The sequence below is a fragment of the Scyliorhinus torazame genome, chromosome 3, assembly GCF_047496885.1.
Source record: "Scyliorhinus torazame isolate Kashiwa2021f chromosome 3, sScyTor2.1, whole genome shotgun sequence".
Taxonomy (NCBI): domain Eukaryota; kingdom Metazoa; phylum Chordata; class Chondrichthyes; order Carcharhiniformes; family Scyliorhinidae; genus Scyliorhinus; species Scyliorhinus torazame.
The window spans coordinates 252,360,537-252,385,850 of record NC_092709.1 but is presented as its reverse complement, the minus strand read 5'-3'; the positions used below and the strand labels follow the sequence as shown (position 1 = coordinate 252,385,850).

The 25,314-nt window shown below is 47.1% G+C and overlaps 1 protein-coding gene across 4 annotated transcripts in view; it reads left to right on the top strand.

The window, feature by feature from the left end:
* The window catches only part of epg5 (ectopic P-granules autophagy protein 5 homolog (C. elegans)), a 269,249-nt gene extending 244,251 nt beyond the window's left edge, over positions 1-24,998 (top strand). For 2 of the 4 annotated variants that reach the window (XM_072497129.1, XM_072497128.1), the window contains exons 42-44: positions 53-268; positions 1,821-1,935; positions 19,816-24,998. In XM_072497129.1, coding sequence (XP_072353230.1) covers positions 53-268; positions 1,821-1,935; positions 19,816-19,998 — 514 coding nt within the window. In that variant the 3' untranslated portion in view covers positions 19,999-24,998. Of the gene's footprint in view, positions 1-52; positions 269-1,820; positions 1,936-19,815 lie in introns of those variants that run through there. The other 2 variants (XM_072497130.1, XM_072497131.1) reach the window with 2 other exon arrangements.
* The last annotated feature ends 316 nt before the right edge of the window (positions 24,999-25,314 follow it).

Below are 25,314 nucleotides of genomic sequence, written 5' to 3'. Positions count from 1 at the left end.
ATTGTGCTTTCTGCTGAAAGTTAACATTGCTGCACATTTCTTTCTCAAACAGCAATACAAATGATGAGGCTAAGTTGTTCCTATGGTGGCACAAAGTATTGGAGTTGACGTTAATCCAACTTGAACAGAACGATGTAACTGCATTGGAATTTTTAATAAGGATTCTAAATGCATTTCAAATGAAGCAAAATCATTTGGCAGAGGAGAAACTATCTGCTGGAATTCTGGGAGCTATTGGTCTTGGAAGGAAGTCTCCCCTCTCAAACAGGTGGGGAATTTTCTATGAAGTCTAGCAAAAACAAATAGTTTTCAGTCTAATTTTGATTTTCACTCTGTTTCAACAACTGATTTATAAATTAATATGATTCTTTCAGACTTCCAAAGAGCGCAACATCAGTCTTAATTTCTCATGTTCAGAAATTATTTTTTCATACTTAACTCCTGTGTAAGCCACATATTTTAGCAAGCTGAGTTCAAAACCTGACATTTTACTAAAATACATATTTCATCAAGATTTTCTAATGTCTAAGCTTTTTAAGGAGCTTCACACGGAAGCAGCAACATTTGCTTTTACATGGTGTTTTTTTAAAGATTATTTTCCTAAATTAATGGGATTTCAAACTGGTCCATTTTATGACATTGGTTTATAGAATTCATAACAGCTATGAAATACATTACAAGAAAACAATAGTTGATTAGGATTGTAAATTACAATGCAGTTTGGGAGTCACAGGGTCAGATGAGTCAGTAAACTACTCGGGCAACAGTTGCATATTTTTTTATTATAACACAAGTCCACACTAAGTATTTTCAGCATTTTTCATTTTCAATGCCGTACTTGTTTCTTTCTGGTTATAATAAAGGTGACTGGCATCTCCCACTCTACAGTGAGTTAAAATAGGAAGGTGCAATGATTCTTTGTTGGAAAATCATGTGGGGCTTACAAATATACAAGTAGAAAATGCTCATCAGCAGGATTGGGGGCGACAAACTTCTGGATTGTTGTTGAAAAAAGAGACATGCTATTAAAGCTCTTCATTTAACTCATTGGAACAGCTCACAAGTAATATCAATAATAAAGGGACCAACAGTTTAATCCTGCAGAATGACTTTGATGCATCCCTATTTCAGCATCACATTTGCACGGTGAGTAAATGGCCCGGGCTCTTTCTACAAGATTGCCGATGAGGTCATACTATATATTCATACACAGGACCCTGTTCTTTGCAGACACAAGGAGCACATCCGTGCATTGTGCCTTTTTTTTAGCTAAACAAAAGCTTGCAAGTCACACATTCCCCTGGTTCATTCCTCATGGCAATGCCTTGACTAATCCAAGTTGCCCTGCCTAGTTTGAATTTGAACAAATCTTGGCAGTTAACTGTTTCCTGTTGCACTCTCCATGGAAATGCCTCTACCAATCAGAATCCATTTGCCAACCAATCAGCACTCCTCTTATGCAGTATAAACTGTTATTAATAGACTGTTGGTATTTCTTGCAAGCTGGCCTGATTGGTGGGGTGCAAGACCAAAAGCTTCAATAGCATGTCTCTTTTTTTCAGCAATATAGGTTATGTAGAAAGGCTATCAACCTGAGATGTCAGCTCAGTTTCTCCCCTCATTGATGCTGACTATTTCCAACATTTTCTGTTTCATTTCAGAATTACAGCATAAGCAGTTTTTGCTTTCATGTATATTCATGACTTTCTTTACACATCCATTTACTTGATATTGAGATTTGCAACCTTTCCTGTGCAACTTACTTCAGTCCCGTTTTCATGCCGGCCGGTATTCAGATTTCCAATTGTCTGTCTCTATAGATTTCGAGTGGTAGCACGAAGCATGTCAGCATTCCTATTGGTTCAGCTTCCTCCAGAGAATCGCATTCGAATAAAGCCTGGCACAGAACTGCATCTATCTCCCAAAGCACAGCAGGTATTGAGAACTTACACTATGGGTTCAATGCTGGATATATTTTCAGAAATTAATTACAGCTAAAGAAGACCATTCAACTTCAACCTGCATGTTGCCCATTCTTCCTTCTTGACTACAGAGCTTTACATTCTTTATGTTAAATTTAAGCTATCTTTAATCTGCCCACAAACATACTTATTTTCCCCCAACTCGTTCTAATTCCTGAGTTACTTCCTTTGATTCTATTGCCCATCTTAGTTTGACACCATCAACAAACTTAACCATCTTGCATTTTATTTTAAGTCCCAAGTTATTTGGTGAAAGATGAAAATGTAAGAATGGTTGTTATATTGTTTTATTATTATTTTGTCATACAGGATAGCATTCCTAAAGTAATCTAGTAAGTATCGAGCTTTTCTAGCATAACATTTTGATGTGATTAGCACTACCATAATTATGACCAATTCTAGCATTTAGGTACTGCTTACTTTGTTCAGGGCTAGGAATTTGAAATTGTGGCTTTAAAAACAAAATTACCGTCAAATACTGAACAAATAATGGGATAGATCCAAACTGGATCCACATTTGTTTCCTTTGTAGTTTGTCTCCCGATGATTCATGTTGCAATGGGGTAGTCGTTATTGGTTTCCCTTCATCGTAGGCGCAGCGTAGTGCCATTGTCATTGGACTAGTAATCCAGAGACACAGGGTAATGCTCTGGGGTCCAGGTTCGAATCCCACCACCGCAGATGGTGAAATTTGAATTCAATAAAAAAATCTGGAATTGAAAAAGGTCTAAAGATGACCATGAAACCACTGCCAATTGCCGTAAAAACCGATCTGATTCACTAATGTCCTTCAGGGAAGTTAAATCTGCCATCCTTACCCAGTCTGGCCTACATGTGACTCCAGACCCACATAGCAATGCGGTTGACTTTTAATTACTCCACTGAATTAGCCTAGCAAGCCACTCAGTTCAAGGGCATTTAGGGATGGGCAACAAATGCCCACATCTCAAGAACAAATTTTTTTTAAAGTCAAAGGTAGCACGGTGGCGCAGTGGTTAGCACTGCAGTCTCACGGCGCCGAGGTCCCAGGTTCCATCTCGGCTCTGGGTCACTGTCTGTGTGGAGTTTGCACATTCTCCCCTTGTTTGTGTGGGTTTCGCCCCCACAACAAAAGATGTGCAGGGTAGGTAAATTGGCCATGCTAAATTGTCCCTGAATTGGAAAAAATGAATTGGGTACTCTAAATTTATTTTTTTTAAAGCCAAAGGTAGCTGTTTCTGGCTCGAATAAAGTAATAGGTTATGCATTCCAATGTAACTATGGCGCTGACTGCAGACCTGCATGGCTTTCCACAGTGAAGATAAGGAAGAATTGTCTAATTTTTGTTGGGGCTACCTGGTCTGTCCAGCTTGCCTTTTGTCCTTAGATGCCTGTATTTGTTTTGCTGTTCAAAGGAAACAATGCCATTACTTCAGATTTCCCCTGGTAGTTCTTTCTTTTGCATTTTTATTGCAGGTGATTATGCCACATTTCCTGTGGTCTTAATCTTGCAGGCAGTATCCAAGTTTTGATTGTGAATACATGACTGCTTTAAGGATTTTATTGTCAGTTATACATACCACATGTCCACTCCATCTGACCTGGGCTCTGATGATGAGTACTTCAATTCCAGACGTTTTTACTGTTGAATTTCCTCAGTGTTGGGAACTTTACACTCCCATTTGATATCTTTGATGTTCCAAATTCTATGATGTTCCAAATGCATCTTCTGTGGAACCTGTCGAACCACTTAATATAAAAGCAAAAAGTCAAAATCTGACATAAAAAGCTACCCAGTGAGTGCTACTTGGCTAAACGAGAGTGCTTTTGGAGTTGGGTGAAAAACGGTGTTAGGTGAAACCGGGAGACGGTGAAGCCATAAAGACTGAGTGGGGAGTTCTGTCGGGGCAAGAGTGGATTAACATCAAGGTCGGATTCCTGTTCTCATTAACTTCGCAGTCAGCGTCACAGTGAAACAGTCATGAGTTTAACAAGTATTTGTTTTGGAAGGAAGTGTTAACTGAGAAACAACACAAATAAGTGAAAGTCAGAGTCATTATAATAAAGTAATATTAGTATATAAAGTAGGGTAAGGAAAGTAAAGTTAGTATAAGGGAGATAAGTTAATAGTATTCTTATAAAAGCATTATTTTCTGTTAAAAACGGGAGTAAATAATGGGCTTAAGAGTAGTCATGGAAGGAGAGCTTGCACCGCTGATATACTCCTCCTGTGCTATATGGCAAATCATGAAACCTTCAGTTGTCCCTGGTAACCACGTGTGCAGGATGTCCAACTGCAGCTACTTGTTAACTGCATATCAGAGCTGGAGCTGAGGGTGGATTCACTGGAGTATTGCAATGCTAAGCACGTCGTGGATAGCACGTTCAATGAGGTGGTCACACCACAGGTGAAGATTGAACAGGCAGAAAGGGCATGGGTGACCACCAGGCAGAGTAGAAGAAGGCAGGTGGTGCAGATATCCCATGTGGCCATCCCCCTTTCTGACAAATGTACCGTTTAAGACACAGTTTGGGATGATGACTTTTTTAAAATTCATTTACGGGATGTTGGCGCGATTTTCAGGCCAGCATTTATTTCTTAGGGAGTTAGGCTGGAAGTTGAAAGCCAGGACAGACAGAGTTGTCATCTCTGGTTTGTTGCCGGTGCCACGTGATAGCGAGGCTAGGAATAGGGAGAGAGTGCAGTTGAACATGTGGCTGCAGGAATGGTGTAGGAGGGAGGGCTTCAGGTATTTGGATAATTGGAGCGCATTCTGGGGAAGGTGGGACCTGTACAAGCAGGACGGGTTGCATCTGAACCAGAGGGGCACCAATATCCTGGGAGGGAGGTTTTCTAGTACTCTTCGGGAGGGTTTAAACTAATTTGGCAGGGGAATGGGAACCGGATTTGTAGTCCAGCAACTAAGGTAGCCGATATTCAGGACGCCAAAGCATGTAATGAGGCAGTGGGGAAGGGAACACTGACAAAGGAGAGTATTTGCAGGCACGGAGATGGGTTGAAGTGTGTATACTTCAACGCAAGAAGCATCAGGAATAAGGTGGGTGAACTTGAGGCATGGATCGGTACTTCGGACTACGATGTGGTGGCCATCACGGAAACTTGGATAGAAGAGGGGCAGAAATGGTTGTTGGAGGTCCCTGGTTTTAGATGTTTCAATAAGATTAGGGAGGGTGGTAAAAGAGGTGGGGGGGTGGCATTATTAATTAGAGATAGTATAACAGCTGCAGAAAGGCAGTTTGAGGAGTATCACCCTATTGAGGTAGTATGGGTTGAAGTCAGAAATAGGAAAGGAGCAGTCACCTTGTTAGGAGTTTTCTATAGGCCCCCCAATAGTAGCAGAGATGTGGAGGAACAGATTGGGAAACAGATTTTGGAAAGGTGCAGAAGTCATAGGGTAGTAGTCATGGGTGACTTTAACTTCCCAAATATTGAGTGGAAACTCTTTAGATCAAATAGTTTGGATGGGGTGGTGTTTGTGCAGTGTGTCCAGGAAGCTTTTCTAACACAGTATGTAGATTGTCCGACCAGAGGAGGGGCAATATTGGATTTAGTACTGGGTAATGAACCAGGGCAAGTGATAGATTTGTTAGTGGGGGAGCATTTTGGAGATAGTGACCACAATTCTGTGACTTTCACTTTAGTAATGGAGAGGGATAGGTACGTGCAACAGGGCAAGGTTTACAATTGGGGGAAGGGTAAATACGATGTTGTCAGACAAGAATTGAAGTGCATAAGTTGGGAACATAGGCTGGCAGGGAAGGACACAAGTGAAATGTGGAACTTGTTCAAGGAACAGGTGCTACATGTCCTTGATATGTATGTCCCTGTCAGGCAGGGAAGAGATGGTCGAGTGAGGGAACCATGGTTAACAAGAGAGGTTGAATGTCTTGTTAAGAGAAAAAAGGTGACTTATGTAAGGCTGAGGAAACAAGGTTCAGACAGGGCATTGGAGGGATACAAGATAGCCAGGAGGGAACTGAAGAAAGGGATTAGGAGAGCTAAGAGAGGGCATGAACAATCTTTGGCGGGTAGGATCAAGGAAAACCCCAAGGCCTTTTACACATATGTGAGAAATATGAGAATGACTAGAGCGAGGGTAGGTCCGATCAAGGACAGTAGCAGGAGATTGTGTATTGAGTCTGAAGAGATAGGAGAGGTCTTGAATGAGTACTTTTCTTCTGTATTTACAAATGAGAGGGGCGATATTGTTGGAGAGGACAGTGTGAAACAGATTGGTAAGCTCGAGGAAATACTTGTTAGGAAGGAAGATGTGTTGGGCATTTTGAAAAACTTGAGGATAGACAAGTCCCCCGGGCCTGACGGGATATATCCAAGGATTCTATGGGAAGCAAGAGATGAAATTGCAGAGCCGTTGGCAATTATCTTTTCGTCCTCACTGTCAACAGGGGTGGTACCAGGGGATTGGAGAGTGGCGAATGTCGTGCGCCTGTTCAAAAAAGGAACTAGGGATAACCCTGGGAATTACAGGCCAGTTAGTCTTACTTCGGTGGTAGGCAAAGTAATGGAAAGGGTACTGAAGGATAGGATTTCTGAGCATCTGGAAAGACACTGCTTGATTAGGGATAGTCAGCACGGATTTGTGAGGGGTAGGTCTTGCCTTACAAATCTTATTGAATTCTTTGAGGAGGTGACCAAACATGTGGATGAAGGTAAAGCAGTGGATGTAGTGTACATGGATTTTAGTAAGGCATTTGATAAAGTTCCCATGGTAGGCTTCTACACAAAGTAAGGAGGCATGGGATAGTGGGAAATTTGGCCAGTTGGATAACGAACTGGCTAACCGATAAAAGTCAGAGAGTGGTGGTGGATGGCAAATATTCAGCCTGGATCCCAGTTACCAGTGGTGTACCGCAGGGATCAGTTCTGGGTCCTCTGCTGTTTGTGATTTTCATTAATGACTTGGATGAGGGAGTTGAAGGGTGGGTCAGTAAATTTGCAGACGATACGAAGATTGGTGGAGTTGTGGATAGTAAGGAGGGCTGTTGTCGGCTGCAAAGAGACATAGATAGGATGCAGAGCTGGGCTGAGAAGTGGCAGATGGAGTTTAACCCTGAAAAGTGTGAGGTTGGCCATTTTGGAAGGACAAATATGAATGCGGAATACAGGGTTAACGGTAGAGTTCTTGGCATTGTTGCCACTCAAGTGGATAGAGCTGTGAAGAAGGCCTATGGTGTGCTCGCGTTCATTAACAGAGGGATTGAATTTAAGAGCCGTGAGGTGATGATGCAGCTGTACAAAACTTTGGTAAGGCCACATTTGGAGTACTGTGTACAGTTCTAGTCGCCTCATTTTAGGAAGGATGTGGAAGCTCTGGAAAAGGTGCAAAGAATATTTACCAGGATGTTGCCTGGAATGGAGAGTAGGTCTTACGAGGAAAGGTTGAGGGTGCTAGGCCTTTTCTCATTAGAGCGGAGAAGGATGAGGGGCGACTTGATAGAGGTTTATAAGATGATCAGGGGAATAGATAGAGTAGACAGTAAGAGACTTTTTCCCCAGGTGGAACACACCATTACAAGGGGACATAAATTTAAGGTGAAAGGTGGAAGATATAGGAGGGATATCAGAGGTAGGTTCTTTACCCAGAGAGTAGTGGGGGCATGGAATGCACTGCCTGTGGAAGTAGTTGAGTCGGAAACATTAGGGACCTTCAAGCAGCTGTTGGATAGGTACATGGATTACGGGAAAATGATATAGTGTAGATTTATTTGTTCTTAAGGGCAGCACGGTAGCATTGTGGATAGCACAATTGCTTCACAGATCCATGGTCCCAGGTTCGATTCCGGCTTGGGTCATTGTCTGTGCGGAGTCTGCACGTCCTCCCCGTGTCTGCATGGGTTTCCTCCGGGTGCTCCGGTTTCCTCCCACAGTCCAAAGATGTGCGGGTTAGGTGAATTGGCCAATGATAAATTGCCCTTAATGTCCAAATTGCCCTTGGTGTTGGGTGGAGGTGTTGAGTTTGGGTAGGGTGCTCTTTCCGGGGGCTGGTGCAGACTCGGGGGGCCGGGTGGCCTCCTTCTGCACTGTAAATTCAATGATAATCTATGATTAATCTAGGACAAAGGTTCGGCACAACATCGTGGGCCGAAGGGCCTGTTCTGTGCTGTATTTTCTATGTTCTATTGCCCATCTCTAGTTTCCTTCAGAAGATGATGGTGAGTTGCCTTCTTGAACCGCTGCAGTTCTTGGGGTGTAGGTACACCCACAATGCTGTTAGGGAGGGAGTTCCAGGATGTTGCCCCAGCGACAGTGAAGGAATGGCAATATGTTTCCAAGTCAGGGTAGTGAGTGACTTGGACGGGAACCTCCAGGTGGTGGGGTTCCCAGATATCTGCTGCTTTTGTCCTTCTAGATGGTAGTGGTCATGTGTTTGGAAGGTGCTTTCTAAGGAACCTTGGTGAGTTACTGCAGTGCATCTTGGAGATGGTACACACGGCCACCACTGTTTGTCGGTGATTGAGACTTTGAATGTTTGTGGAAGGGGCAGCAATCAAGCGGCTGCTTTATCCTGGATGGTGTCGGGCTTCTTGAGTGTTCTTAGAGCTGCACTCATCCAGGCAAGTGGAGAGTATTCCATTGCACTCCTAACTTGTGCCTTCCAGATGTTGGACAGGCGTTGGGGGGGGGGGGGGGGGGTCAGGAGGTGAGTTTATAAGAGATAGGCTGTATAATCTACTGCAAAGGACTCCTTTAATTAGAGATAGTCAACACGGTTTTGTGAAGGGTAGGTCGTGCCTCACAAACTTTATTGAGTTCTTTGAGAAGGTGACCAAACAGGTGGATGAGGGTAAAGCAGTTGATGTGGTGTATATGGATTTCAGTAAAGCGTTTGATAAGGTTCCCCAGGGTAGGCTACTTCAGAAAATATGGAGGCATGGGATTCAGGGTGATTTAGCAGTTTGGATCAGAAATTGGCTAGCTGGAAGAAGACAAAGGGTGGTGGTTGATGGGAAATGTTCAGACTGGAGTCCAGTTACTAGTGGTGTACCACAAGGATCTCTTTGGGGCCACTGCTGTTTGTCATTTTTATAAATGACCTGAAGGAGGGCGTAGAACGACGGGTGAGTAAATTTGCAGATGACACTAAAGTCGGTGGGGTTGTGGACTGTGCGGAAGGATGTTACAAGTTACAAAGGGACATAGATAAGCTGCAGTGCTGGGCTGAGAGGTGGCAAATGGAGTTTAATGCAGAAAAGTGTGAGGTAATTCATTTTGGAAGGAATAACAGGAAGACAGAGTACTGGGCTAATGGTAAGATTCTTGGTAGTGTGGATGAGCAGAGAGATCTCGGTGTCCATGTACATAGATCCCCGAAAGTTGCCACCCAGGTTGAGAGGGTTGTTAAGAAGGCGTACGGTGTGTTAGCTTTTATTGGTAGAGGGATTGAGTTTCTGAGTCAGTTTCGGTCATGTTGCAGCTGTACAAAACTCTAGTGTGGCCGCATTTGGAGTATTGCGTGCAATTCTGGTCGCCACATTATAGGAAGAATGTGGAAGCATTGGAAAGGGTGCAGAGGAGATTTACCAGAATGTTGCCTGGTATGGAGGGAAGATCTTATGAGGGAGGGCTGAGGGACTTGAGGCTGTTTTTGTTAGAGAGAAGAAGGTTAAGAGGTGACTTAATTGAGGAATACAAGATGATCAGAGGATTAGATAGGGTGGACAGTGAGAGCCTTTTTCCTCGGATGGTGATGTCTAACACGAGGGGCATAGCTTTAAATTGAGGTGATATAGGACAGATGTCAGAGGTAGGTTCTTTACTCAGAGAGTAGTAAGGGCGTGGAATGCCCTGCCTGCAACAGTAGTGGACTCGCCAACACTAAGGGCATTCAAATGGTCATTGAATAGACATATGGACGATAAGGGAATAGTGTAGATGGGCTTTAGAGTGGTTTCACAGGTCGGTGCAACAACGAGGGCCGAAGGGCCTGTACTGCGCTGTAATGTTCTATGTACACGGCGTAGGATTCCTCGTCTTTGACCTGCTCTGGTAGCCACAGTATTAATTTGGCTAGTCCAGTTCAGTTCCTGTTCAAAGGTAACCCCCAGGACTGTGTGGGGGAAAACAGTGGGATCCAACTTCACGGCACCATGGGTGGATCTGCTGCACAAAAAGGGAAGAGGAAGAACGTCATGGTTATAATGGTAGGGGATTCAATGTAAGAGGAACAAACAGGTGTGTTTCTGCAGCCGCATAAGACTTCAGAATGGTATGTCATCTCCATGGTGCCAGGGGCAGGGATGTCACTGAACGGCTGAAGGGAGAGGGTAAAAAAACAGATATTGTGGAACACATTGATATATGCAGAAATGGGATGAAGACTTGCAAGCAGAATTTATGGAGCCAGGAAATAGATTAAAAAACAGAACCAGAAGGTAGTAATCTCTGGAGATTACCTCCAGTTCCACGTGCAAGTGAGTATAGAAATAGGAGGCAAGTCCAGAGGATTGCGTGGCTGGAAGCGCAAGAGGCAGGGCTTTAGATTTATTTTTATTTTTACAGTGCGAAAGGTGGCCATTCGGCCCATTGAGCCTGCACCGACCCTATGAAAGAGACCATTACATATAGGAGCAGAATTCAGCCCATCAGGTCTGCTCAGCCGTTCGTTCGATCATGTCTGATATGTTTCTCATCCACATTCTCTTGCCTTCTCCCTGTAACTGTTGATCCCCTTATTAATCAAGAATCTATCTATCTCTGTCTTAAAAACACATTAACTTAGCCTCCACAGCCTTCTGCGGCAAGGAGTTCCACAGATTCACCACCCTCTGGCTGAATAAATCCCTCCTCATCTCAGTTTTAAAGAATCAACGCTTCAGTCTGAGGCTGTGCCCTCGGGTTCTAGTCTCTCCTACTAGTGGAAACATCTTCTCCACGGTCACTCTATCTAGGCCTGTCAGTATTCTGTAAGTTTCAATGAGATCCCCCCCCCCCCCGCTTCAGCGTTCTAAACTCCATCGAGTACAGACCCAGAGTCTCAACCACTCCTCCTATGAGCCCTTCATTCCTGGGATCATTCTTGTGAACCTCCTCAAGACCTTGCAGGACCAGCACATCCTTCCTTAGATACGGGGCCCAAAACTGCTCACAATACTCTCCTTGTACAGCTACAGCAGTACATCCCTGGTCTTGTGTTCCAGACCTCTCAAAATGACTGCTAACATTGTATTTGCCTTCCTAACGGCCGACTGTTAACCTTAAGAGAATCCTGAACTCGGACTCCTAAATCCCTTTGAGCTTCAGAGTTCCATTTAGCCTTTCCCCATTTAGATAATAGTCTATGCCTCTATTTTTCCTACCAAAGTGCATAGACTCATACTTTTCCACTTTGTATTCCATCTGCCACTTCTTTGCCCACTCTCCTCGCCCTGTCAAAGTCATTTTGCAGCTCCCTTGCTTCCTCAATACTATCTGTCCCTCTACAGATCTTTGTATCATCTGCAAACTTAGCAACAATGTCCTCAGTTCCTTCTTCCAGATCATTAATGTATTTTGTGAATAGTTGTCCCAACACAGACCCCTGAGGCACACCACTAGTCACCGGCTGCCATCCTGAAAGACCTTTATCCCCACTCTCTGCCTTCTTCCAGTCAACCAATCCTCTATGCATGCCAGTGCCTTGCCCCTAACACTGTGGGCTCCTATCTTATTTAGCAGCCTCCTGTGCGCCACCTTGTCAAAAGCCTTCTGGAAATCGAAATAGAGAGGGAGGAAGTGGCGTAGTGGTATTGTCATTGGACTAGTAATCCAGAGGCCCAAAGTCATGCTCTCGGGTCCCAGCTTCAAATCCCGCCACGGCAGATGGTGAGCATCATTCTGGCAAAGACCATCCCATCGGAACATCTCCCTCCTTCCCCAGTACTGGTGCCAATGTCCCATGTAATCAAACCCACTTCTCCCACACCATTCTTTGAACCACAAATTTACCTCTTTGATCTTATTGATCCTGTGCCAATAAGCTGGTGGCTCAGGTAGTAATCCGGAGATTAGTACTTTTTTGGTTCTGCTTTTTAAATTCTCCCCTAGCTGCTCATATTCCTTCAGCAGAACTTCTATCCTTGTTCTACCTATATCGCTGGTACCTACATGGACCACAACAACTGGATCTTTACCCTCCCCGTCCAGGTTCCTCTGCAGCCTAGATGCTATATCCTGAACCCGAGCACCAGGTAGGCAACAAAACCTTCAGGATTCTCGATCCGAGTCACAGAGAACAGTGTCAATGCCCCTAACTATACTAACCTCAAATATGACTACATTTCTTTCTTTTCTCTCCCCCACGTGAATGGTTTCCTGTACCACAATGCTGTGGTCAGTTTGCTCATCCTCCCCACAGTCCCTGCTCTCATCCACAGGGAGCAAGAATCTCAAACCTGTTGCATAAGGACTGAGGCTCTGGCAACCACACCTCTTGGATCCCTATACTGACCTCACTTATAGTCACACCCTCCTGTCCCTGACCACTGGCTGAATTCAAGGTACTTAATCTAAGGAGTGTGACTGCCTCCTGAAACACAGGGCGCGATTCTCCACTCCCACGCCGGTTGGGAGAATCGCCTGGGCCGCCAGAATTTCCCGCCACGCCGGTCCGATGCCCTCCCGCGATTCTCCCAAGCGGCGGAAACGGCCCGGTCGAGTTTCACGGGCCGCAGGCCGGAGAATCGCCCGAGACACCCAAAACGGCAATTCTCCGGCACCCTTGCTATTCTCAGGCCTGGATGGGCCGAAGTCCCGACGGCGTGACCCCAGTTCACGCCGTCGCCGTTCACACCTTTTTAAAGTCGTCAGCCAGTCGTGCTGGCTGACGCTGAGCAGGGAGGTGGTGAGCGGACTGTTGCGCAGCGCCTGGAGACCGGGTCGGCTTACTCAAGAAGGCTGCGGCCAAAGCGGGGGTGCGGGAGAGTGTGCAGGTGGGGGGGTGGGGGCGTGCAGGTGGGAGGGGGGGGGGTGGGAGAGTGTGCAGGTGGGGGGGGGGCGTGCAGGTGGGAGGGGGGGTGGGAGAGTGTGCAGGTGGGGGGGTGGAAGAGCGTGCAGGTGGGAGGGGGAGGTGCGGGAGAGTGTGCAGGTGGGGGGGTTGGAGAGGGTGCACGTGGGTGGGGGGGTGCGGGAGAGTGTGCAGGTGGGGGGGTGGAAGAGCGTGCAGGTGGGAGGGGGAGGTGCGGGAGAGTGTGCAGGTGGGGGGTGTGGGAGAGGGTGCAGGTGGGAGGGGGGGTGCGGGAGAGTGTGCAGGTGGGGGGGTGGGAGAGGCTGCAGGTGGGAGGGGGGTGGGAGAGCGTGCAGGTGGGAGAGCGTGCAGGTGGGAGGGGGGGAGAGCGTGCAGGTGGGAGGGGGGATGAGGGAGCGGCGTGCAGGTGGGAGGGGGGTGAGGGAGAGTGTGGATGGTATCGTCCATCCGATGAGCAGGGAGGAGGTGAGTGGACTGTTGCGCAGCGCCTGGAGACCGGGTCGGCTTACCCGAGAAGGCTGCGGCCAAAGGGGGGTGCGGGAGAGTGTGCAGGTGGGGGGGGGAAGAGTGTGCAGGTGGGGGGGGGGGGGAAGAGTGTGCGGGGGGGGGGGAAGAGTGTGCAGGGGGGGGGAAGAGTGTGCAGGGGGGGGGGAAGAGTGTGCAGGGGGGGGGGGAAGAGTGTGCAGGGGGGGGGAAGAGTGTGCAGGGGGGGGGAGAGTGTGCAGGGGGGGGGAGAGAGTGTGCGGGGGGGGAGAGAGTGTGCGGGGGGGGAGAGTGTGCAGGGGGGGGGAAGAGTGTGCAGTGGGGGGGGAGAACAGTGTGCGGGGGGGGGAGAGTGTGCAGGGGGGGGGGGGAGGGTGCAGGTGGGAGGGGGGGTGCGGGAGAGTGTGCAGGTGGGGGAGTTGCTGGAGAGTGTGCAGGTGGGAGGGGTGGTGGGAGAGTGTGGATGGTATCGTTCATCCGCGGATGCCACAGATCAGTCGCCCTGATATGGCAGGACGGTGACGAGGACACGGCCGCAGGGTGCGTGTGGCTGATGGGCACAGGAGAGTGGCACACTGGTGAGCAGTACGGTGTAAACTGGCCGTTGGGCGCAGACAGTGACCAGGTGTTAGGCTGGCTGCGTGTCTGCAGCGCGACCAGGCCACGGGGCACACAGGTATCCCATGCACCCCGGCTGACGAGGTGTGGAGGAACCTCTGTGTAACATGTCGTTTCTCTGCCCCCCACCACCCTCCTGCAGGTCACCATGTATGCCAACCAGACAGCGATGTTCACTGCCGTGGTTAGAGCCGCAGCTCTGGAGTTTGCCACCCGGCAGCGTAGAGTCAGACGGCCCACAGTGGCTGCAGATGCAGCGGTTGCCGGTGCAGCAGAGGGGATGGCCGCGGAGTGGCCCGTCGTCGACGCACAGGCCGCAGGCGCTCAGGACCCGAATGTACAGGGGGATGCCAAGGGGAACATTGACCGCCAGACGGCGAGGAATGCAGAGGAAGTGCTTGGGGGGGGGGGGGGGAGGAGGAGGAGCAGGTGGAGCAGGAGGATCCACTGATGGTGGTGGGAGGGCGCCACAGGCGTCCAGCAAGGCCGAGGGTGTACCGTGACAGAATGTCGTTCGAGGCCCTAACGGACATCACATGCAGGAGGAGACTATGGTTCAGCAGGGAGACGGTCGCACATATATGCCACCTCGTGGCGCACCTCGCACCACTTGTAACTGGTGGAGGACACGCGATACCAGTCTCCGTCAAGGTGACGGTGGCCCTAAACTTCTATGCAACCGGTTCCTTCTAGGCGCCGAGCGGGGACCTATCTGGGATATCACAGGCATCGGTCCACAGGTGCATCAGGGCCGTCACCGACGCTTTGTACGCCATCGCGGACAGGTACATTCAATTCCCCGAGGACTGAGCACAGCAGGAAGCACGGGCACGTGGATTCGCCAAGGTGGCTGGGATACCGATGGTCCAGGGTGTCATCGATGGTGTGCACGTCCCCATGCGCCCGCCTGCAGACAGCAGGGACGTGTTCATGAACAGAAAGGGCGCATACTCCATGAACATTCAGATGGTGTGAGACCCCCACATGAAGATCATGCACCTGTGTGCAAAGTACCCCGGGAGTGTGCATGACACCTACATTCTGGCACAGTCGTTCATCCCCACAATGTTCGATGGATGCCCCCCCCCCCCCCGGCTGAGGGGCCGGTTGCTGGGCGACAAGGGCTATCCATTGAGGTCATGGCTGCTGATGCCAATACGGAGGCCTCACACCAACGCGGAGAGCCTATACAACAAGGCCTGTGCAGCAACCAGGGGTGTGGTGGAGCGGTGCTTCGGGCTGCTAAAGATGCGCTTCAGATGCCTGGACCGATCAGGAGGGGCCCTGCAGTACCGGCCCGACAGGGTCGGTCGCATAGTTGTGGTCTGCTGTGCGCTGCACAACATTGCCATGCAGAGGGGAGATGACCTGGTGGAAGAGTCGGAGGGAGGACCCGACGGCACCGGAGCCAACGCAAACAAGGGGGATGGGGAAGAGGAGGATGCGGAGGATGATGATGATGGGGCGCATCAGGGTGGGGGGAGGGGCGCAGGACACAGACACTGCCCGGGTGCTGGTTACGTCCAGGAGGCTGCACGACAGCACCGCCGCGGACAGCGGGCACGTGATGCGTTGGTGGCCACATGGTTCACGCACTGTGGGGGTGGGATTCGCTGAACACTGCCACTTGCACCATCACTCCTGTACACAGGCACCACACAGCGCCCACCCCCCGCCCCTGCACCCCCGCACCGCGTTCACGGCAACAATTCCACATCACCTTACCACTGCGGCACTACGGGATTGCACAACATTGATGATTGGGTAAGCGGGTGTGATCAGTGCCATGTTGAATGATGACGGCCCGCTCTGCGATGAGCTGTGTGCTCAGATTCGCCAGCCGAGGTCTGACTCATGGCTATAGCTGAACCATGCACTCCGGTGCTCACAGCCTTCATGACGGATATTTCACCACATGCCCGTGGGGTGGCTGGCGTCGGTGTACCGAGGACAACGGTGTCCGATTATGGGGAGCGGGGGGGAAAGGGTCTGCACATCCGGAACAGACCTTGAACCGCTCATATACCACTACGCCAATCGGGCACCCTCACGAGCCCACTGGCACCGTACATAGCACAGTCTTACAAGTCAGATTTAACAGTGTGTTTATTCGTGTGGTAAACATAGGTGGCCTACCCACTACAACTAGACTGTGCCCTGCACCCGTGCCAACTTCTTACGTGCCGAACGTCTTTGCCTTACGGGCCCTACCACTACGTCTCGGTGTGTTCCCAGATGGTACAGCAGGTGTGGAGGTGGACTGCTGTGAATCACGCCCTTCGACATGGCTCCCCGTCGGCACACGTTTCCTGGGGCGGCCCGGCTTCGATGGGCCGGGCTGCTCTGCGGGCATGCTGGATGGCTTGGTGCCACCCTGACCTGCCCGCTCCCCACCAGATGCGCCAGGGACGGAACAGGGGAAGGCCGAGTGTACCGGGACATCCCTTGGTGGAGCTACCGGGACGGGCCCCAGAACCACCTCCTTCCTTGGGGAGCCCGGTGGCCCCCGGGCCTCACTGTGGGACGGAGATGCGCTCGGAGACATGCCCCGTCGCACCCCCGACACCTGGCGCTGCCAGTCCTGGAGGCCTGCAGCGGTATCGAACACGGTCCGAATGTTTGCCGAAACGGGGCCCAGGGAGTGCCACATTCCTGCCAAGGTCTGTGCGATCTCGACCTATGAGTGCGCGACGCCATCCATCACGTGCGCCAGGCGGTCAATGCTCTCCGCGACCGACTGCTGGGACTGAGCCATCGCTTGCTGGGACCGGGCCATGGCATGGTGAGACTCAGCCAGGTGGAGTTTGGAGCAGCCGAGCGGTTGGAGGGCAGCCCAGGCCCAGCAACCAGCTGCCACCCAGATGGTTCCCGGGTTCCTGGATGTAATTGACCCACCCGGACAACCGATGCGTGTGGACACCCAGGGACTGAATAACGGGATGAGGGCCATCTTCCACACGCAGCTGGAGGAGTCTATCCGCGTCCAGGAGCAGGGAGCGGTGCCGCTCATCGCAGCCACCCAGGCCGACACTGCACGGGTGGCGACCGCGGTGGAGGCAATGGGTGAAGGGGTTTCGGCCATGGGTCAGGTTCTGCAATGCATTGGGCTTCACGTGCACGCGTCATCCATGGCCCAGGAGCCATGGTAGCCATGCGACAGAGCCAACATGACATTGCCGCCGCTCTCCGGGCCCTGGCTGAGTCTCACCATGCCATGGCCCGGTCCCAGCAAGCGATGGCTCAGTCCCAGCAGTCGGTCGCGGAGAGCATTGACCGCCTGGCGCACGTGATGGATGGCGTCGCGCACTCACAGGTCGAGATCGCACAGACCTTGGCAGGAATGTGGCACTCCCTGGGCCCCGTTTCGGCAAACATTCGGACCGTGGTCGATACCGCTGCAGGCCTCCAGGACTGGCAGCGCCAGGTGTCGGGGGTGCGAAGGGCATATCTCCGAGCGCATTTCCGTCCCACAGTGAGGCCCGGGGGCCACCGGGCTCCCCAAGGAAGGAGGTGGTTCTGGGGCCTGTCCCGGTAGCTCCACCAAGGGACGTCCCGGTACACTCGGCCTCCCCCCGTTCCGTCCCTGGCACATCTGGTGGGGAGCGGGCAGGTCAGGGTGGCACCACGCCATCCAGCACGCCCGCAGAGCAGCCCGGTCCATCGAAGCCGGGCCGCCCTAGGAAACGTGTGCCGACGGGGAGCCATGTCGAAGGGCGTGATTCACAGCAGTCCACCTCCACACCTGCTGTAGTCAATAAATAGGAGTCTGACATAGGAGTCCTTGTTGTCAAGATATTCCAGGGATCATAGAATTTACAGTGCAGAAGGAGGCCATTCGGCCCATCGAGTCTGCACTAGCTCTTTGAAAGAGCACCCTACAAGCCCACACCTCCACCCTATCCCCATAACCCAATAACCCCACCCAACACTAAGGGCAATTTTGGACACTAAGGGCAATTTAGCATGGCCAATCCACCAAACCTGCACATCTTTGGACTGTGGGAGGAAACCAGAGGAAACCCATGCACACACACGGAGAACGTGCCGACTCCGCACAGACAGTGAACCAAGCCGGGAATCGAACCTGGGACCCTGGAGCTGTGAAGCAATTGTGCTAACCACCATGCTACCAGTGTAGCATGCTGCCATGGATCAGTGTAGGGCCAGAGAGGTGGCATCTACTGTGGACGAGTTAGTGGCGGTATGCGAATTGCAGTGGACCTAGGCACTCTGGGAGTATGGATTTGATGTGTCTCAAGACCAACCTCTCAAAGCACTTCATAATGATTACTGTCAAGGCCACCAGATGGTAGTCGTTGAGGCACATTTCTTGGTTCACCTTTGGCACCACAATAATTGTGGTCGTCTTGAAGCAAACTCCACGCAGGCAATCACCTCAGGTGGGAATCGAGCCAGGGTCCCTGGTGCTGTGAGGAAGCAGTGCTAATCACTGTGCTATCGTGCCACCCCTAGGACATTGCGACCATTTTTGTGGACGGTGGGACCTGTAAAGGCGGACAGGTTGCATCAGAACTGAAATGGGACCAGCATCCTTGCAGTGAGTGCTGTTGGGGAGGGTTTAAACAAACTTAGCAGGGGGCTGGGATCCTGAGCTAAGGTTCAGCAAGGATAGATGCACAGCCAAAATTAGAAGAGACATCAAGTGAATCAGGAAGGCATATAATTTCTAGACCAGTTAAGTCACAAGATTGGATGGTTTCAATTCTGTTTCAAGGACTGTTTCAATTCTGCAACATTATTAAACCATAGGTTTCCACCACAAGTTGAGGCAGAGATATTTAAAATGCAACTAGAAAGGTATTATAAAAGAATACATGAATAAAAGAGTTGGAATTATATAGTGCCTCTCAAATCCTCAACTCATGTCAATGCTTTACAACTAATCAAGTACTTTTGGAATTTAGTCACTGCTATAACGTAGGAAGCACAGCAGCAAATTTGCACAGAAAATAGCAGCAAGATAAATGACAAGACCATCTAATTTTAGTTGTTTTGGTTGAGGGATGAATATTAGCCAGTACACACAATAATTTTCCGATTCTTCAAAATATTGCCATATTATTAACATCCACCTGAGAGAGCAGATAGGGCCTTGGTTTAATGTGTCATAAAAAGACAGTACTCCTTACCTGCTGCACGGACACTGTAAGCTTGGATTGTATGCTCAAGTCCCTGGAGTGAGGGCAGCACGGTGGTGCAGTGGATAGCACTGCTGCTTCATGGCACCGAGGTCCTGGCTCTGGGTCACTGTCCGTGTGGAGTTTGCACATTCATCCCGTGATTTTGTGGGTTTCGCCCCCACAAACCAAAGATGTGCAGGGTAGGTGGATTGGCCATGCTAAATTGCCCCTTAATTGGAAAAAATGAATTGGGTACTCTAAATTTTTTTTTTTAAATCCCTGGAGTGAGACTTGATCACCAAATCTTCTGACCCAGGTGGGAATGCCACCACTAAACAGGGGTGGCACCTGTTCCAGCGATAGTATTCCCATAGACTTCTGTAAGCAAAAGGTTTTATTTGAGTTCTAGATTGAATGTATCAGCCATTGAAGGCATTTTATTTTTCTTGCTCCTTGATGACGAGTTCAGCATTTTATTACACAAAATATGTTCACTGTCTCCTCCAAAAAACTTCAAATGTTTCTAATTACTATATCATGGGCAATTATTCCCAATTATGAATACATTATTCTGTACTTACTTTTTTAAATGCAAAGTAAAATAAAAAAAATGTCCTTGTATTTCAGGCACTGAATGGACTAGAATCAATGTCATTGAGTAAGCAGTATGCAGAGTATCAAGAAGAGATTTCTCAGGCTACAATGTTTATCAAGAACCCAAACAATTGTATTTTGGATGGCAACAAGCTATTAGCTGTTCTTATTAGTTTCCTTTATCCCGACACACATTATCTAGACATTATCCGTTAATATTTTGCCAGAGCAGAATCTGAGGATAGAGTCTAATGTTCTCATTAATACTGCAAGAAAAATTGTGAATGTCTCCAATGAAATGATTTGAACTAAATTACTACATCCCTTAATGAATCAATTATCATGTAATCATTGGACTATTTTGGATTATGACATAATGTGAGCCATTTACAAAATGCTTTAAAAAATGAACAGAACTACCTTTGTTCAAGGACATCAGTCTGCTGTTTGTGTGTTTACTCTTTGTTTTTGTACAATCTGATGTGTATTATCAGTTTGTATTGCAAAAATATGTACAGTAATTAAATGCATTGTTGATAAAGCACATTCTACATCCTAGGTCATCAATTTTGAGATTGATCAAGTAAATAAGTAGCACACATTTTCCCCGTCTTTGCGTGGGTTTTGCTCCCACAACCCAAAGATGTGCAGGATAGGTGGATTGGCCACGCTAAATTGCCCCTTAATTGGAAAAAATGAATTGGGTACTCAAAATTTATTTTTTTAAAGTAAATCATTTGAAAATATTTTTCAATATTTTAATTAATATAAAATACCGAATATGATTTTCCTCACAAATATTCAAGCTCCCTCTCCATTGCTCTTACTCATGGAATAAATATAACACGATCATCCTTAGAACCAACAACAACTTGCATTTATATACCATTCTTAATATAATAAAATGCCCTAAGGAACTTCACAGGAGCATCATCAAACAGAATTGGACACCAAGTCCCAAAACATATTTGGGAAGATGACCAAAAACCTGTTCAAAGAGTTTGGTTTTAAGGAGGCTCTTAAACAGAAAGAGAGATTGAGAGGGAATTCTTGAGCGTAGGCTCTTGACAGATCAAGACACAGCTGCCAGTTTTGAAGCCATTAAGATCCTGGATGCACAAGAGGCTAGAATTTGAGAAGTGCAGTTAGCAACTGGGAGGCATATAGGGCTCGAGGTGGTTACAGAGATAGGGAGAGGCGAGATCACAAACTGAGTTGCAAACAAGGTTAAGAATTTTAATAATCAAGGTGTTGCTCAGGCAGAGCATTATATAGGTCAGCAGTGCACGGCAGGAACCAAATCAGCACAAAGGAAGGTGGTTGTGGTTATTGGATGCCAATCTTTTCAGCTGCAAGATAGCACTGCAGGAATTCTTCGCGGCGGTGTCCTGGGACCAACTATATTCAGCCTCATCAATGATCATCCCTCCATCATAAGATCGGAAATGGGCATGTTCACTGATTGCACAGTGCTCAGTTCTTTCTATAGTGTAGCAGAATATAGCTTACATTTAATAAGATCCTTTCAATATTCAGGCTAGGGCTAGTAGGTGGCAGGTAACATTTGTGCCACACAAGTGGCAGGTAATGACCATCTCCAACAAGAAAGCATCTAACAGCTTCCCGCTGATATTCAATACCTTTGTTGAATTCCCCCTACCAACATCATGGCAGTCACTATTGACTTTACTGGACTAGCCACATAAATACTGTGACTGCAAAAGCAGTCAGAAATTTAGTGTTCTGTGGCAAGTAGCTCATCTCCTGACTTCCCATCTACAGGGCACAAATCAAGAATGTGATGAAGTATTCCCTACTTGCCTCGATGAATGCAATTCAAGCAACACTTGAAGCTTATTTCCATTGAAGATAAAGCAACTCATTTGATTGGTACCAAATCCACCACTGGTGCATCATGTCTGTAATATTCCAAACCCGTGACATAAACCACCTATAACAAAAGGACAGAAAGCGATTGGAACAACATTACCTGAACGTTTCCCTCCAAGCCATAACCATTCTGACTTGGAAATATATCACTGTTCATTTATAGCAGAGTCAAAATCCTGGAGCTTCCAACAGCACTGTGGATTTACCTACACCACATGAACTGCAGTAGTTCAAGGCGGAGGCTTACCACCACTTTCTCAAAAATAATTAGGGATGAGCAACATATATTGGCCTTGCCCTGTAATGCTTGTATTCCATGAATAAATAAATAAATAAACTGGAGCAAGTAGGGTGGCACAGTGGTTAGAACTGATGCCTCACAGCTCCAGGGACCCGGGTTTAATTCCAGCCTTGGGTGACTGTGTGGAGTTTGCACTTTCTCTTACTGGGTTACGAGGGTAGAGTAGAGGTGTGGGTTCGGGTAGGATGCTCTTTCAAGGGCCCGTGTAGACTCGATGGGCCAAATGGCCTCCTTCTGCACTGTAAATTCTATGAAGTGAGGATATGGGCAGCAGAGATTTGGGTGAGTTGAAGCTTACGGAAGGTGGGGGTTGTGAAGCCAACCAGAAATGACTTGGAGCACTCAACTCTTAAAAATAACCAATTACTTAACTAACCCATTCTTAAATGTTCATGTTATACCTGCTTCACACACTAATTCTGCTTGTGACCCTCTGCATAAAGAATCAAAACTTCTGTTCTTTGTGTATAATCTTACAATTATTATTACATCCTTGTTCTAGAACCACTAGAAACAGAGTTTCTATGTACTCTGTCTCATCCCTTCATAATTTTAAATGCGTCTGTCAGGCATTTTGATTTTGTTAAAGACAAGTGTTATGTTTGATGGAAGATTGCTTTTTGTTTGTAAGGAATAAACAATTTACATTTTGTTATATATTTATATTTCAGCAAATAAACTGCACAGAATATCTTGCTGCTGTTGGCACTTGGCAGTCTTAATTCAGTTAGTGACTCACGGCGCCGAGGATCTGTGTTTGATCCTGACCCTGGGTCGTTGTCCATGTGGAGTTTGCAAATTCTCCCTGTATCGTGTGGGTCTCAACACAAAACCCAAAATGATGTGCAGAGTAGGTGGATTGGCGGTGCTAAATTTCCCCTTAATTGGAATTTTTTTTTTTAATAAATTTAGTTTAGTGATCCGTTTAGTTTCTTCCCTACTGATGCATCGGGATCTTATTGATGCATCAGGACCTAAAGTACTGAAACACATAAACCTATCAATTTTTGTTGTTCTCAACAATTATACACAATGTTATTTCAGTTACTTGAAGTGGAATTCTGTAGTTAAGTATCATTAGTCTTGAAATGATGCTGTGGGAATATCAACATGAATATTTAATACATTCACATGGAATTCTTGTGTTTGCTATTTTGAGATTTGAAATCATTTATTTTAAACTGAGCATCTTTAAGTAGCACCTTGAAATTAACATTGTAACAACTGCCATAAAGGGCCTTTGTACAAGTGCCTTTACATTTCATATGTAAGCACATGATGCAAGTAAATTAACATTGTAATGTATATTTTAATTTTAGCTAATGTTTCGTTTTTGTTACATTAGGCAACTGATGCTGTACAGATTATTTGACAAAAAAGTTGTGATATCATAGGTGCCATATAATTTCCAAATTCACAATACCATCTATATCACCCTAATCAAATTGAGGACTTTTGTTATTACATAAATAATGTGCAGTGACAAACAGTGAACTTTCCCTGCATATCTAGCAGGGAAAATTACCTAATATTAGCTAAACAATACTTTTTTCTGTTTAAATGATAGACCTGTACAAATTATTTAATTAAGTCAAAATGATAGAACTGTTCAAATTATTTAATTAAGTCAAATTATTGAAAGCACATCTTGGATGCTATTAATGAGGAAACAAAATTTCTTGCTCATAATTGCACTAAGGATCTCACCTAGAATAGAATAAATTTAACCATTGATACAGGAACCAGTTGTTAATGCAGCTCCAGAACATACAACATTCCCCATTTTTGATGTCAGACTAATTAATATAGGCAAGTATTTTGTGTCACCAACATATGTTTAAAAATATCTGATTCTAGCTAAATAAATTTGCTTTTTTTCTTTTAATGGCAGTACTGTTCAAATGTTTTAATTAATGTATGACTCAAGTTATTGAAAGCATATCTTGGATGCTGCTATTAGTGATGTAATGCTGTGCACTTTATAGAAATGAATAAAATTGAAGTTCTATTGAAATCCAGTGGTACCATGCAGAATGTGATGGATTTCACATGCTCTCTTCAAACATTCAACTTCATAGTCAAATTTTTGACATTGGTATAATTTAATGGAAGTATGCCACCAGGCTGGTGTTTGATGCGTGTCAAATAAGATTCAATAATATTTGAAACACACAGTATAGTCCATCTACACCAGCTCTTGCTGTAAAATAAAGTACTTTTAGTCCTTATGAAATTGAAAGTATATATATAAGATCTACATTGACAGTAGCCAGTTTATCAAGTGCAATTTTATCTTTGAGCGCTCCCCCAGAGAGGTTTTGCTGTACTTAAGCTTGTAGCCATCTGAGATAGCCACCTGCAAAGGACCATGGAAATTATGGCCAACCCAGGACTCAGACAGATACAGAGATTCTGTGTATTTGATACGCAGGTAGCTAGACCTGATCGAAACCCCCGCTCATTTGCATTTTAATGGCCCATTTCCCCAGAACAATAGGACTGCACTCAAGAAACGGATACAGCCACAGACTGATCGACGCCACTCCCTTTACTCGGAGAGCCCAACTGCCAAGGTCAGTGACTGCTAAGGACCCACCCTGCCACCAAGGCACCCACCCCTTTATTAGCTAAAATCGAACGCAGTGATCGAAGCCTGTCGAATTATTGGGTCCAAGATTAAGGACCGCCCCAAAGAGCGTGAAATCCCAGAGGGATAAAAGAGGACACAGCCATGTGTTTGGCCTCTTTTGGACCTGGCCTGTGCCAGCCCAATTGCAGCATAACGACCAGACAGCCAAGTTCAAGACCAACAATTGCTACCTGACTGATGAGCCCAGCAGAGACAGAGCCACTTCCTCAAACCAGCCACGTGAGATCAAGTTAAAGGCCTTATCAATCTGCACAGCGCCGGTCGCCCTGAAGTTAAGTATAGGTTATTGTAGCTGATAGGTGTAGTTTAACTTGTATATTGTGCTTGCATGTCGAAGTAACCCCTGTGTGTAAATAAACCATCTTTGAACTTGAACTGACTAACTGGTTGTGTCATTTGACCGATATACGGGAAAGCCTTGTGGTTCAGTAAGAGAAATAGAAACACCCGCACTATTGGCGATGCTGTTGGGATATTACACCATATCATAAACAGAGTCTCATTATTAAAAGAGCAACATTATTGGTCGACTCTGGTGAGATCGTCTTCCGATTGGCAACGAGCTGCATTGTGGTCCTTTGTGTCCTTAAACTCTGAATCATAGTTAATTTACGGTACGAAGATACAGATAAAATAAAGATGATTCCTTTCTAGATGTATTGCTGCATTTCAAATGTTTGTAAATAATTGT